Raw genomic sequence first — 15,251 nt, forward strand, 5'->3', positions numbered from 1 at the left:
ACTTAAAAACAGGACAAAACTTAGAAACAAAAAGATCCAAACATGATTAAGTTCCTGCTTAACTCTCTAACCTCAATCTCATACCCTCCATATAAGGTGTTTCAAGCTTCCTGGCCTTCTGTTCTTCAAACAAGCCAAACTTGTTCAACATCAGCACCTTCACATCCACTGTCTTCTGTCTATAATCTCTTCTTCCCCATGGTTGGCATAGCTGGCTCCTTCTCCTCGTTTAAGTCTTAGCTCAGATCACCTCCTCAAAAAGTCCTTCCCTGACACTTTGTTTTTTCTGAATACTTACCACTACCTGCAATTATCTTATGTATTATTTATCTTCTTCACTAGAAACAGAAACTTCTAAGTGCAGGGGGTTCTTCTGTTTTCTTCCTCGACCCTCTAGGAACAAAATACCACTAAGAAGCAGCCTTGTCATGGGATGCTTTAATGCTTTGTAGACTGAACTTGACTCTGTCCTTCAGCACAGACAAACTAGACAAGGACACAGTAAGATACATGCAATAATGGGGCAATTAAGTAATTCAAAAGGGGACTTCATAATCAAAGAAAAATTGATGCAAAGATTTAGGACATAGATTAAGAGACAACAGTTAATCGCTTAGATTTTACGAAGGCAAAGGGGTAGGTGAATTTAAAGGTAGGTGAAAAGGGAATGAAGAGGGCAGCACAGACAGTATTGCAAACCAGTATGAGCTAAGCTAGCCTGCCTAATCACTCCCACCCTTATCCGGACAGGTTGAGGAGCCACCCGTGACTCAGTCAGTCTGCTCTGAATGAACGGATCAGGTTTGCCTGAACTCTGTGGTCTCTGCCGACCTTTCAACAAAGAGGGTTTGCACAAGTTGCCCTGGCCACCCAGAGCAGGCAGCACCAGCACCGTTCACCCTAAGGCAGCCCTGGCCTCAGCACTCAGTCATTCAGTCCTCCTGGTCATTGGCAGATCTACCCAGTTTGCTTCTTCCACAACTGTGATAACTTCTGCCAGCTGATGACAACAGCGTCTAGCAGATCCTAACGGTTTTCGTGCTTCACCTCTCCCCTCCCACCAGTTAAAGAGCAATAGGAACACAGGGACTCATTTCTATTGAGACTCTGCTGGCCACCTTATATATACAACAAGAAGACTCCTGTCTTCTCCTTCGTTTCATTAATTCATTCAAAAAATATTGATCATGTTTTCTTAAGCTAGAGACCAGAGAGTTCAGGCAAACCTGATTCATTTATTCAGGGCTGCCTGACTGAGTCACGCGTGGCTTCTCAACTTGTCCGGATAAGGGTGGGAGTGATTAGGCAGGCTAGCTTAGCTCGTACTGGTTTGCAATACTGTCTGTGCTGCCCTCTTCATTCCCTTTTCACCTACCTTTAAATTCACCTACCCCTTTGCCTTCGTAAAATCTAAGCGATTAACTGTTGTCTCTAATCTATGTCCTAAATCTCTGCATCACTTTTTCTTTGATTATGAAGTCCCCTTTTGAATTACTTAATTGCCCCATTATTGCACTTATCTTACTGTGTCCTTATTAGTTTGTCTATGCTGAAGGACAGAGTCAAGTTCAGTCTACAAAGCATCAAAGCGTCCCATGACAAAGCTGCTTGTTACTGGTATTTTGTTCCTAGAGGGTCGGTTCAAACTGAAATGATCCACAGTTCCACAAGCGGCTCTTGGAGCCTCTAGAAAAGGCACCACACTCGCCAGTCCCGTGCTACCAGGCAGGGTGCCGTTTCGGGCTTGCAGAAAGTTGTCTCGGTCCCCTGTCTGCCCCACACGGAACCGCTGGGGAAGAAACGGAAAGCAAGCAGGCGGGGTCCCGACTTGCCCGCGCGAAGCGCCCCTCCCCGGGCGCCAAGGCCAGCGGGCGCTCCAGCCGCGCGAAGGGGCGGGGCGGCCTTGGGCGGCCACCAATGAAATCGGGAGCCGGCGCGGGCCGTGCGCGTGACGCAGCGTAGCGGGCTGCGAGGCCGGGGGCGGAGGGGCCGGGCAGTCGGGCGCTTTATTTGCGTCTGCGGGGCGCTGGCTGCGCTGCGAGTCTTGGGCGTCCGGAGAGCGATCGGGAGGCGACCTCGCTGCCCGCCGCGCGCTGCTGCTTCCCGGCTTTACCCTCCTGGCCGAGGTACCCGCTGCCGGGCTGCGGCCCCAGGTAAAGCCCACGCTCCCCGAGCCCCTCACTTCCCGCCTGGGTCCGCCCGCCTCAGCCGGAGAGGAAGGGGACAGAGGCGGCGGCCGCGCCTCGGGCCCGGTTGGCCTGGCCGCGTCCTGGGCTGAGGAGCTGGGGAGGCGGCCGGCGGCCGCCGAGGGCGAGGCTCCCCCGTCCTGGCGAGTTTGGGGGATGGGGAGGGCGAGGAAGTTACCTTCGGGCGCCCAGAACGCGGCAGCCTTTTAAACCTTGGAGGTTTTTTCAGTGTCTCCCAGATCCTGTGGCGTCTCTCAAGCCGGTAGTAAAGAAAGTTAGGAATTAGAAGCCATTTAATGGCTTAAAAAACGGAACCAAAAATGCACTCAGGAAGTCATCTTCTAATTGATGTGGGAAGAAAGTGTGTTGTGACGGGATGGATGGCGCTTCAGGACATCCAAATCTGCGTGGGCACCAAAGCCTTGAATCAAGCTCGTATTTTATTTGTACCTCTTAGGATGTAATTACGTTTCTGTCCTTCTTAAATGTTAATGGCCGTGCGCTTTAAATGACATATCTATTTAAAAGTTATTTGTAAGCGAGAAGCAGCTGTAAACTCTGTTCTCCATATTTACATATAGATTAAATTCATTGGTCGCTTATTATTTAAGTGGTTGCCGTCTCTTTAAACTACCTTTTTTCAGAGTGTTTGCTTTTCCCTTGACGTAGACTTCAGCTTGAAGCTTTTTTTTTTTTTTTTTTTTTGCTTTAAGTTGGGCCGCATCGGTGAATGACTTTTAAGGGAGTTTGAGTGTTGTCTAGGCCAGAGAATGGATTTGCGAAGGGGCCCCCCAGGCGTTCAAGAGTAATCGTTTAAAAATGCACGTGTCTCAGTGCATCACGAGCTTAGAACTCTCAAAGAGTTTGCGTTCTTTTAGGATAAATATCAAAATACTGCTGCCACTCTTTCTATCTCCAGTTCATCATCGGCCATCTTCCTCCCTCCTGTCTGGGCACAAGCCACACAGGTTTTTATTTTTGTTCTAAGAAGGCCTCTTTGCTGTCTCCTGGTGTCTAGGCGTTTCTTCCACCTCTGACGCCTTATTCTCTCCCTGCCCCCAACGCCTATGCGTTCCTGGATTATCAGCCCACATCACATATGACTTCCTCAAGAAGCCCGTCGTATCCCTGTGAAGCCCTCCTAGCACTTTGCTTTCCTTAGCAGCAGTAAATCATCAATTGTATGAGTTGTTAAAGTTACTTAGATGCTTCCGTTGGTGGCTCTGCTATCATGTACATTTCATGAAGGCTAGACTAGTCCATCTTATTTATGTCTTAATTATCAGAGTCTCGCCCAGCCCTTGGCACAATGAAAGAATGAAGGATTTGGAGGGCAGAGGAGGGAACTTTTGAGTGGGAAATATTAACTAGGGAAGAGTGCCTGATGGCTTTGGAAAGGAAATGGAAAAAGTTTTAAACAAAGTCCAGTTAACAAAATTTATTTTTGGAATTTATCACCTTGGATAAATGATTATACTGACAATACAGATGTAAATAGAATTTGTCTGTGTTCTTTAGTTTTGCTAATTGATTGGATGACCCAGCTCTTTGATATATAAATATTGTAGGGTTGTACTAGGGTGAACCATTGTTTGGAAGGAAGAGGGAGAAATTTTATGTTTTAGATTGTAAATTTGTTTGTGGTTGTCTCTCTTTCCCCCCACTGAACTTGGGAGTGATCGAGCAAAATTCTTCACCGAGAGCAGCTGCTCAATATTTATTTGTTTTATAGATTTATAGGTTCTTTTAAAAGCTTTATTAATAGGAACACTGCAAGCAGGCTCAAGCGGGACACTTGTTTCCCATATGGTTCATTTGTTTCTCAAACGGGTTCTTTCTGTTTTGCTTTCTTAGGATAAGTTAGATACTGTCACACTGAACATTACAAAACCAGTGTACAGATTGGATTCTTAAATAGTTGTTCAATCACTGTGTTGTTTTTCAAATAGCTGTTTAGTCAGCTTTGCGTCACCTTAGGTATAAATTCCAACAAATTTTTAAATTTGGAAACTCAGTTTCCACTGTCGCTTACTGGCTATGTGAGTTTTAACAAGTTTCATAGTATTTCCGAATTTAGAGTGGAAATGTGAAATGAGATGTGTGATGCCCCCACCCTGGCGCCCAGCACTGTAAATGTTACTGGCTTAGTAAACATTAGCACCTGGTGGTTTTACTGCTGAACGACTGGAGAGACTAGTCTTATGATCACTTTTCTACTTCCTCAATTCATTTTGCAACCCCATCCAGTATATTTCTTTGTACTTCTTCCCCAAACTGATTGTACAAGTAAGTCGTAGCTGTTAATGTTCTCAAATTGTGAAAATATCCCGTGTTACGCTCTCCCCTTTTTTTCTCCCTTTTTTTTGGTCCTGCTTGAATTTTCCATGATATACCATAGATTACCTCTTGAATCCTGACTTGATTTTGAACATTGCCTGCTCCTGATTCTCTTCTAATCTCTCCTAGGCCTTGCTTTTTTACTGTTAGTTAACTGCCTTGTAATACTGGGAAAATTACTTAACCACTTGTAAAATGGAATAATAGTATCTACTGCATAGGTTGTTGTGAGGTTAAATGAGCCATAGTAAGTACTAGGTAAATGTTAGCTTTATATTATTTCCTAGGTAACCTCTTTTCTTGATTTATGGTCTCTAACTGGGAGAGTTCCTTCCTGTGCCTTGGCCTTAGCTGCTGCCAGTACACTGATGAATCCAGATTCCTGTCTTCAGGGCACACTTGCATATTCATCTGCCTATTGGTCATCATCACTTGGCTGACCCACAGGCACATCATATTGAGTTCACCTACTCCTTTCTCTTCTCCTGTAGTTACTTAGTTTAATGCCACACCACAGCCTTAGTCAGCTGAATTAGAAATCTCGCTTGGGATCTGTTATTTCCAACTGAGGCCACCTGGATAGTTCATAGATGCCTCAGCTTAATGTTTATAAATTTCTCTTATCTCCCTTAATGTTGTCTTCATGAAATCATTTGTTCATTTAATAAACGCATGTCACCTGAGGCTTACTTCAAGGCTTTTTCGTTTTTTGTGTGATCTCATTGTTCTCCCTGCCAGTCTCTCCTTTCTCCAGCACATCCTCCATAAGGTTGCTTGAGTTATCTTACTCTAAGACAAATAGCAAGTCACCATCCTGTTGAAAAACCTCTGCCAGCTTGTTTATGTGTTAAGTTCCAAACTCCTTAAGGGCCCTTGACCTTTTGTCCTTGCCCTTCCTGTACCCTGTGCTCCAGCCTTAGTCCTTCTCTTCAAGATTAATTAACTCAGATTTTACCTTCTTCAGAGAAGGCTTCCTAATTGCCCCTCAGTGCTGTTGGGCACCAGGCCTGTTTTCCTTTGATACTCTACATGCATCTCAATTACTGTTCTGTAATACCACTAGATGTTATAATTATATTTTTATGTCTTTCGTCCACTAGATTTTCACTCCTTGAGGGCACTAACAGTTGTAGTTATCTTTGCATCCCAGGGCCTGGCATGTTGTAGACCTCAATAAAATGTTTGAAATAATGAATCTGTCACCAAGGTCTGTACTTTTTTCATCTTTTTTGTAGACTGCTCTCCCTCCCATCCTGTTTTGATGCTTAGCAAACTTCTATTCCTGTTTTGAACTCTGGCTCTAATGTCACCTCCTCCATGAGGACTTGTTTGACTTCCCTAAGTGGTTAGTTATGCCTTCTCCTGATAGAGTTTGTGCGTGTGTGTGTGTGTGTGTGTGAATACAATGAGATAGACCTCTGTATTATTAAAACACATTTATCCAACATGATTGTAGAAAGAGAAGCTTTATAGACATGACTTTTCAGATAATTGGCACATATCTTTTAAGTGTCAGAACTTAAAAAAGAATAATTTCAATGCAAATTAAAAATTTTTTCTTTGCCTTCTATGTTTAAACTACCATAGCCCTTTTCAGATGTGCCATGGTTGTTAAAGCGTGAACTTCAGCTGAGGTCTGCTTTGATACAGTGATGTATTGGGGGCTCATCAGAAACAACACGTTTGGTCCTGCACTAAAAGACCTATGCTTGCTCTCTTTCTTTTTTAATGTTGATTTCTACTTTTAAAGTTTTCTATCTTTACTGTTATCTATAGTTATGCTTCTGGCAGTCACTCCTTTTTCTCTTTGAAAATGGGAACAAGGTTACCTACCTCATAGGGTTAGTCTTAGGATTAAAGGAGGTAATAATGTGCACGAGGTCCTATCAGAGTATAGCAATTCTAATAATGTTTATTCTAACTATTTGAATTTGTTTCAGAACAGTCTCTGAAGTTTGAGAGATTTTCCGGTGGAGTAAGGGGCATGGCATTTGTCAGCAAATTGTTTTTCAGTCTCCTAGACTACCTAAGTTTAGAATTGGGTCCTGAATGGTAGATGTTATTGAAAAGCCTTAAGCTCTAGAGCGGATCATTTTTATGTATAGATACACACAACTTGAATCTCAAACTAGGTAAATGTCTTCACTAACTGTGTTGTATTTATTTTTTAGTATTGACAGGCAAAGTTAGAAATAAAAGCAAACATCAGTTCCAATTCTCTTACTAGCCTATTAATGATTGTTTCATGAACATGTGAATGGCAATTTTTTATTTCCTTAATGTATGTGAAAATGCTTGGTAACTATTAATTCATTTTCAATGTGTGTTAAGTGCAGACTGTGTTCTAGGCACAGTTGTAGATACTTGGATAAAATGATGAACAAGACAACTCCACTTTTCATGGGGCTTTACAGTCTTGTGGGGTAGACAGACAATAAATGCTGTAATGTATTGGGCAGTAAGTACTCTGAAGAAAAATAAAGCAGCATATAAGGGATAAGAGTAACAGGGTGCGAGAGTATTTAGTTAGAGTAGACTTAGGAGTCCCTGAGGAGGGGACATTTGAGCAGAGAATTTGAATGAGGTGAAGGAGAAAGCCCTGAGGGTACCTGAAGGAGATGTTCCAGACAGAGGAAGTATCAAAGAACTTGAAATGGGAGTGAATTTAGCTTGTTCAAGAAACACAGAAGGCCAGAACAGAGCTAGTGAGAGAACTGAGGAGGTTCAGGGTGCTGGGGTAGGGCTTGGGGAAGCGAGTGGCAGATCATGGAGGAGTTAGAACAAAATCCTAGACAATGGTGAGAACTTAGAACAAAATCTGATGTTTGAAGGATTTTGAGCAGGGGAGTACCTTGCTCTGACTTACTCTTTAGAAGGATTACTCTGGGTGCTGTGTTAAAAAATAGACCAGAAGGGAGAAAATGAAGAGAGTCTAGTTAGGAGGCTACTGCAGTGAGAGCTGAGAGAGGTATGGTGAAGGTGGTGGATGTGGCGAGAAGAGGTTAGAATTGGATATGTGTTTTGAAGGCTGAGTGAAATAGACTTGCTGTTGGATTGGATAAGGGATAGTAAAGAATCAAGAGTGACTTCTAGGGTTTTCTTTTTTCTTTTGATCTGGACAAAGAGTGACTGTTAGTCTTAACTGAGGTGGGGAAGACAGTGAGAAGAATGGAATTGGAAGGAGCGTTGGTAGTTCAGTTTTGGTCATGGTAAGTTTGAGATGCCTATAAGACATCTATGTGAAAGTGTCAGGTAAGCCTTTGGAGGTGAGTCTGGAGCTCAGGGAAGTGTGGGCCTGTTGGGAGGAGAAGGGTATTAGAGAATTGATGGGGAGGTATTCGAGTAAGTGAACTGGTGGTGTTCAGAGGGTTAGATGCTGGAAATCAGAATTTTGGACCTGGTGCAGTTATTAGTAACTAAGTTCTAGGGGAAGGAGTGACTGGGACGTAAGAACAGTTTGTTGGAGACAAGTAGTAGTCAAGGAGCCTGGAGGCCAGGGCGTTGGATGGACCAAAGTACATGAATGTTGAAGTGAAAGAAGTGTGGAAGGATTAGTGGTAGAGTGGGGGCAGTGAGTGAGGTGTTCACATCCTCAATGAGTGAGGGCAGTGACCAGGAAGATAGTACATACTTGCAATGAGGAGAGGTACCAGGTATAAGAATCCGGCTGAGGTATTTCAGGAAGGGAAGGAGGAACTGTGACCTGAAATTAATGGGAAACAAGGAGGATAACTCTCCCTCCAGGTCCTGTCTTAATGAGAGGTCAAGAAAAAACCATGGTACACTTCACATATAAGGGCAGTGATCCATGTTAGCGCTTAGAAACCATTTAGCATTAATTACTGTTTGAATGTTGGACTTTATGACAGCTGAAGTAGTTTGCCTAGCTAGTGTTTAGGTTGATAAGGGGATAGATTCACAGTCCTCTTTTAGATGAGTGGTCAAAAAATTCAGCTGTCCTTCATCTCTCACCTGGACAATTGCAGTAGTCTGTTAACTGGTCCCTAACTTACGCTCTCGCCCTCGTTGTGGTCTGCTCTCCACACAGAGGCCAAAATGATCCATCTGTCTATAGAGAAGGAACAATTGAGCTGAGCATTACTCCGATTTGCCTCTGTTTTCTGCAATACCAGCCATGTACTATTAACTGACATGCATGGCAGGAGGAGCTCAATTCAGACATCATCTCTTAATCTTATGATTTATATGATCCGAGGATTTGGTCAAAATTGAGGTGAGCCATTTTCAGTAAGAGTTCTCCTTCCTAACATCTGTATGTATGACAGTGATAAAATTTGTTAATATTTTCTTGGAAACCATATGATGTTTGAGCTGCATTTGAGAAAGTATATAATTATGGTACTTTATTTACCCTCATCTAGTACATCTTTTTTTTTTTTTAATTATTAGTTTTTTTTTAAGATTGGCACCTGAGCTAACAATTGTTGCCATTTTTTTTTCTTCTCCTCAAAGCCCCCCAGTATGTACTTGTATATTCTCGTTGTAGGTCCTTCTGATTGTGTTATGTGGGACGCTGCCTCAGCATGGCCTGATGAGCGGTGCCATGTCTGCACCCAGGATCCAAACTGGGAAACCCTGGGCCGCCGCAGCGGAGTGCATGAAATTAACCACTTGGCCAGGGGGCCGGCCCATCTAGTACATCTTAAAAGCAAACACAAGTAAAATTTGAGGGATGATATGACTTAATGTTTGTGTCATTTAGCATATAGAGTTAGCTATGTAGGTATCAGGTCACTTAGTTAATTTTTTAAAGTTGGTGGTTAATAATATAATGTTGGCACTTGAGTGTATATTATCTTTTTTTGTTGTCGTGGTTCTCTGCAGTAGTATTTACCTTTAATTTCTAGAAGAAGAAACAGATTCAGAGGGGATGCGGGTTTACCTGAGGACACAGTGCTATGATGGAGCAGGGATGTAAACCACCTCTTGGTGTTCTGATTCCAAATCCTGTGCCTTTCCACTGTATTACACTTCTCCCTTCCTGCTAAGTAGAGGAAATTGAGACCAAAGATATAAGTACAGACTATGATAGAAAGATTTTTGTTAAAGAAGAGTTAATGTTTTCTTCTTTGGCTCACTTCTAAAATGAGTAGATTAAACTCTGTGTAATTGTGCAAACTCAGTAGTTCCTGTGTTTTAGCTTTGGAAGTCTTTGTTCTCTAAAGTAGACTGATGGTTCCTAATCTCATCACTAAGGACTCCTTTAATTTTTTCATTGTTGTGCAGGGTACTCAGCTGTAAATTTTTTCCTTTTGTCCTGTTAAACAGCATTTATTTGTCTCTGAAATTTGGTTTCTTAAGTACTATTTTCACCTCTTAATTAGTGCTTTTAATCATCATAACTGATTTTTCACTGGGTTGATAATAGATTCAGCCAAAACGGAAGTAATGTGTTGCTTGTTTTGTGTGATAAGTGTATAATTGTTTATTTCAGTTATTGAAATGTTTGAAGTCGTTTTTGCATACCTATAGGAGTCCTGAGTCTAGGGGGGCCCCCAACCCCAATTAAGAACAATCGTTGTAGATGTTGTTGTTGAGTAGGGTGTATAAGGCTGTTACCAGTAACGATGATGCTCGTTGGCATCCTCCTGGCATATGTTTTCCTCTTGATTCTCTTAAGTTTAGAGCAGTGTCCTATTAGAATAATGGGTTGTGGTATTAACTGAGATTCACTTTCTGTACTAATGCACGCCTCTTGTGCTCCAGATACTCCCCACTAGATTTTGGGGATTCAAAGGGAAAATACCATATGGTCCCTGTTTTTGAGAAGCTTATGCTCAGTGTCAGAGGCAGATAGTATTGCTGTCTGAGTATGGTAGCGTGAATCCGAGGCAAGGCCATCTGGTGATTACTGGGTAGGCTGTGGGATCCAGTAGTTCTGGTTTTGAATCGCAGTTCTGCTGTTGGAGAATTATATGATTTGGGGCAAGTTAAATCACCTCCGTAAACTATATTTTTCTCATCTGTAAAATGAGGATAATACCTACTTTCCAAGATTGTAAAGACTGAATAAGAAAATATAAAGGACTTGGCAGCACAGTGCCTGGTGGGTACATAATGGCTGGTCATTAAGTCAAAGCTGCTGCTGTTCCTGCTGCTGTGACTCTTACTTTGAAGGGTGAGTAGGGTTAGCTAGGTAAAGAAAGGGCAGAGGAGAACCAGCTTTCTCGAGATTGGAAAGAGTATATTAGAAGACATGATGACCAAAGACAATAGTTGGGGAATAATAATAGTACCTAATTTAAAGATTAGATTGAGATTAAAATGTGTAATACATGTAAAGCACAGAACACTCAAAAGTAGAGTCCCTGTTTTTATTTCCACATTATTCCCTGTGTTATCCTTCCTTTTTGAAACGTCTTGGCTCTTTTTGCATCTTTCTATTGTTTCTCCCCTGATTTCTTTTCTCCTTCTTCCTGTCTTACTTTGAGGGCATCCCTCATAGTTGGTTGTCAGTTCTCACTTCTCTAATCTTTTCTGTTGGAGAGTTAGATGCTCTGCTGGCTTCCTCTGTCACTGTTAGACAAATGACTTTCAAATTTATCAGTTGCCCTGACCTCCTTCCTAGGTTCCTTTTAATTGAATCTTATTGATCTACTAAAATTTTAGCAACTTAAAAAAAGAAGTTCAAATAGTAGTGTTTGTAGTTTGGATCTGACACAGGTTGCAGAGTTATGAAGATTCAATGAGAAAACTTAAAGCCCCCAGCAGTGTCGTTACACTTAATAGATACTCAACAAGAGCCTCTTTGTTGTCCTCTGGTAAAGGAGTCTGATCAGTCACGCACCCCTGGACAGGGCTTATTAAGGACTTTGTTTTAACCCTTTCTCACCCATGGAGTGCTCTCTTCTCATCCTTCAAGACTCAGTTCAAATAACTTCTTTTCTGTGAAACTCTTTACATCTCTTAATAATCTCTTCTGTCTCTGAACTTCAGGTATTCATTATTTTTACCATTGACGTGACTATTGATCATACTACTTTGTGGCATCTTTGTACTTTCTTTTTGTTGTTCTTAATTTTTCATATATTTATGCCTTTTTTATTTAACTAAATTGTTCTTTAAGAATGGGGGCCATGCTTAAATAAGGGTCTTAAACCAACCAATTACTTATAAGGACTAATTTCTTCAAATTTGTCATAGTATTTTGTGCTCAGAAACTGCTTAAACATGACTAAAGTAAAACAAAAGGAAGAGAATGTATCATTTTTCACCTTCCCTAAATATGGTGATATTGTGAAATTCACCTAAGCCAGATACTTAGTTCAAAGCTTTTTATGTCTTCTTTCCTAGACAACAATGGTGGGTGAAGAGAAAATGTGTCTAAGAAAACGGCTGTCAAAGTCCGATGAAAATCTTGAGGAAAGTGAAGAGGAGAGAAACTCTTCAGAGGAGTCCCTAGAGACACCTAGTAATGGTGAGGCTTTTAATTTTTTTGAGGTGAATTAATGAAATAGAGAACAAATGTATGTTCTAGAACAGGGATTGACATCTCTTTAACTCTGTTTATTATAAATGAATATGTTGTGAGGCACTGTGTAAAGGTATAGAAGAGAACAATATGTTGAAAGGAGCACTTTGGTTGAAGTGCCAGTCACAGCCGCCTTAGATACTACTGGTGACACTGATGTGTGACTTGCTGCACATCTCATAGAAGTGAGCTTTGTTGATGTATGTGGAGTTGGCAATGTATATTTTAATTTAGGATTTATATTACATAGAGTTTTACATATCTGGTAAAGAAGAAATTAGGAAATAAGCCCTTTCTTTTTAATTAATTCAACAGACGTGTTTTGGGTATCTACTATTTTAGATACCATACATTCATTCATTCCTTCAGCCACCTAACTTATCAATAATTACCGATGCCCTGCTAGGTGCTGCGGCTACAGAGTGATCAATATGGTTCGTACAGTACGATGTGTTTGCCTTCATGGAGCTCTAAGTGAGCGAGTGAAATGAATGAGAACACCCACCCCCCAACGTAATTAGATTATTATGAATAAGTGCTACTAATTACTCTTCTACTAGATGTAATGAGCATAATGAGAGTAATTAGCAGACCACCTAACTTAATTCAGTAGTACGCTATCAATCTTGGGTGAGAAAGAGATTAGGGAGTTTTATTAGTTCTTCTATCCAAGTTTTCTTAATGCATCGATACAGATAAGAGTATGACACAATGCTTGTTGTTAAGGTCAAGGTTGTGCTTAAGATCGATAGACCTGTAAACACAGCTCCAACTGATGTCATCTGTTGCCTCAGGATGTTTGCTTTTGCAATGACATTTGTATAGATTTGATTTCAACAAGGATTTGAAATTTGAAGCTTTTTTGGCTAGCAGATAGGGGTGGAAGTTTCTGAGACAGGTTGTCTTTGGCATCCTGAGACTTCTTTCATACAGAAATGTTCTTTTGTTTTTCCTGTGTAAAATTTAATTAGAAAAATAGCAGCTGGATCCCACCAGAAATATAAGTGTTGCTGCTTAAATTTGCATAATGAAGGTTATTGATTTTTAGACTTTTAATTAGCTATTTATGAAATATTTATATTGCATATGGGCTAGTTTTAGTGTGATCTAAAATGTAAAATTTGTGCAAAGGTTATAAGCCAACATTGGGTAGAGACCTACCCCTTCCATGATTTAGGGACTGAGTAATAATAATCTGGGTTGTCTGTCTTGGAGACAGAAAAATTACTTTTCTTTGAAACTTGCTGTCACTAGATTCACTTTTCTCTTTATGTCCCAGTTTTATTTTTTTTTTGTGAGGAAGATTAACCGTAAGCTAACATCTGTTGCCAATCTTCCTCTTTTTGCTTGAGGGAGGTGGTCCCTGAGCTAACATCTGTGCCAGTCTTGTTCTACTTTTTGTCCGTGGACGCCACTACAGCATGGCTTGATGAGCAGCGTGTAGGTCTGTGCTCAGGATCCAAACCTACGAACGCAGGGCCACTGAAGCAGAGCACACGAACTTAACCCAGTATGCCACTGGGCTGGCCCCTGTATGTCCCAGTTTTTAAAAATCTTTTAAAAATTATTCTAATTTCTACATATTTTCATTACTCCTTATTGTGTTAGTTCATTGTTTTAATCATTCCAGGTTTTAAGGCAGATATTAAAAATTGAATTGTTTAGCCAAAAACAAGAAGTATGAGCGCCCCCTTGATTTAATATACGCGATGCTGATCTGAAAATAGAATATGTTTCTTCGCTTGAACATTTGTTCACTTTGGGGAATAAGCAGACAGGTAAAATACGGCCTTTGAGTAGCAAGGGCTTCAAGGACACCAAGCCATGCCAGTCAATCAGTGTGGCCCACCAGCCAGAACCAGGGGCATCTGCACTGCCTGGGAGCTTGTTAGAAATGCCCCACCTCACATTTATTGAATAAAAATTTCATTTTAATAAGGTTCCAAGGTGATTCATATGCAGGTTAAAGTTTGAGACACAGTTCTTAGTGGCAGTTCTCAATTGGGGTGTGTTAGAATCCTTCAGAGAAACAGAACCAATAGGATATATACAGATATATAGGAAGATTTATTATGAGGGTTTGGCTCTGTCTGCCATCTGCATGTTAGATGCCCAGGGAAGCCAATGGTGCAGTTCCAGTCCAAACCCAAAATCTTCAAAGACCTGAGAATCAGGGATGTGATGGTGTAAGTCCCCAGTCTGAAGGCCGGAGAACTAGGGTGGGAGAAGATGGATGTCCCAGTCCAAGCAAGAGTGCAAATTCGGGGCCGGCCTGGTGGCGCAGCTGTTAAGTTCGCACGTTGTGCTTCGGTGGCCTGGGGTTTGCTGGTTCGCATCCTGGGTGCGGACATGGCACCACTTGGTAAGCCATGCTGTGGTAGGCATCTCACATAGAAAGTAGAGGAAGATGGGCACGGATGTTGGCTCAGGGCCAGTCTTCCTCAGCAAAAAGGAGGATTGGCAGCAGTTAGCTCAGGGCTAATCTTCCTCAAAAAAAAAAAAAAAAAAATTTGCCAGACCTCTGCTTTTTGTTCTACTCAGGCCCTGCTGTGTTGGGGAGGGTCTACTGATTCAAATGCCCGTCTCTTCTGGAAACACCCTCACAGGCACAGGCAGAAATAATGTTTTACCAGCTGTCTGGGCATCCCTTAGCCCAGTCAAGTTGACACATAAAATTAACCATCAGAGGTTGTGCACAAATCCCTGTAGAAAGAAAAGAAATCATCCAACAAACCAGAACAGTTTCTTGGACCCCATTATAGATCTACTGAATCTGAATCTCAGTGCGAGGCTGCAGGAATGTTAAGTTTGGAAACCTTGCTGGATAATACTGATTGGCATCACAAGTTAAGGAGCAGTACCGGCAAGAGCTCTGAGACCTAACTGTCTTGTGATATGTCACTTTGACGTAGCTCATGACATAGTCCAAACGATGTTTTTCATTGAACTTGTGTAATTCTTGAATTCTTATTCTCTGGTTCCTAAATCTAGTAACCTATGGGTAGGATGATTTTATGTCTGAATTTGCTCAGGTTAGTCTCAGTTTTCCCTGTGTCCAGTGTAATTCTGTGTGTTGCCTCCTTGCATTCTCAGAAGTGTCCCAGTTTGTTTGATAAATTATATGGTCACCCAGCCTTTAGGTTATTGAATTACATTTTCATAAGAGTATCTTTAATTTATCTAGTGCCTATTAGGTGAAATTATAATTAATTAGCTTTCTTGTAGTTTGTGACATT

The 15,251-nt window shown here is 41.5% G+C and overlaps 1 protein-coding gene across 1 annotated transcript in view; it reads left to right on the forward strand.

Annotated features, from left to right (window-relative positions):
* Positions 1-1,995: 1,995 nt before the first annotated feature.
* Positions 1,996-15,251, forward strand: part of SOAT1 (sterol O-acyltransferase 1) — an 80,095-nt gene continuing 66,839 nt past the window's right edge. The window contains exons 1-2 of the mRNA XM_046682951.1: positions 1,996-2,153; positions 11,838-11,961. Coding sequence (XP_046538907.1) covers positions 11,844-11,961 — 118 coding nt within the window. The 5' untranslated portion in view covers positions 1,996-2,153; positions 11,838-11,843. The remainder of the gene's footprint in view (positions 2,154-11,837; positions 11,962-15,251) is intronic.

Source organism: Equus quagga, chromosome 13 (genome assembly GCF_021613505.1).
Source record: "Equus quagga isolate Etosha38 chromosome 13, UCLA_HA_Equagga_1.0, whole genome shotgun sequence".
Lineage (NCBI taxonomy): Eukaryota > Metazoa > Chordata > Mammalia > Perissodactyla > Equidae > Equus > Equus quagga.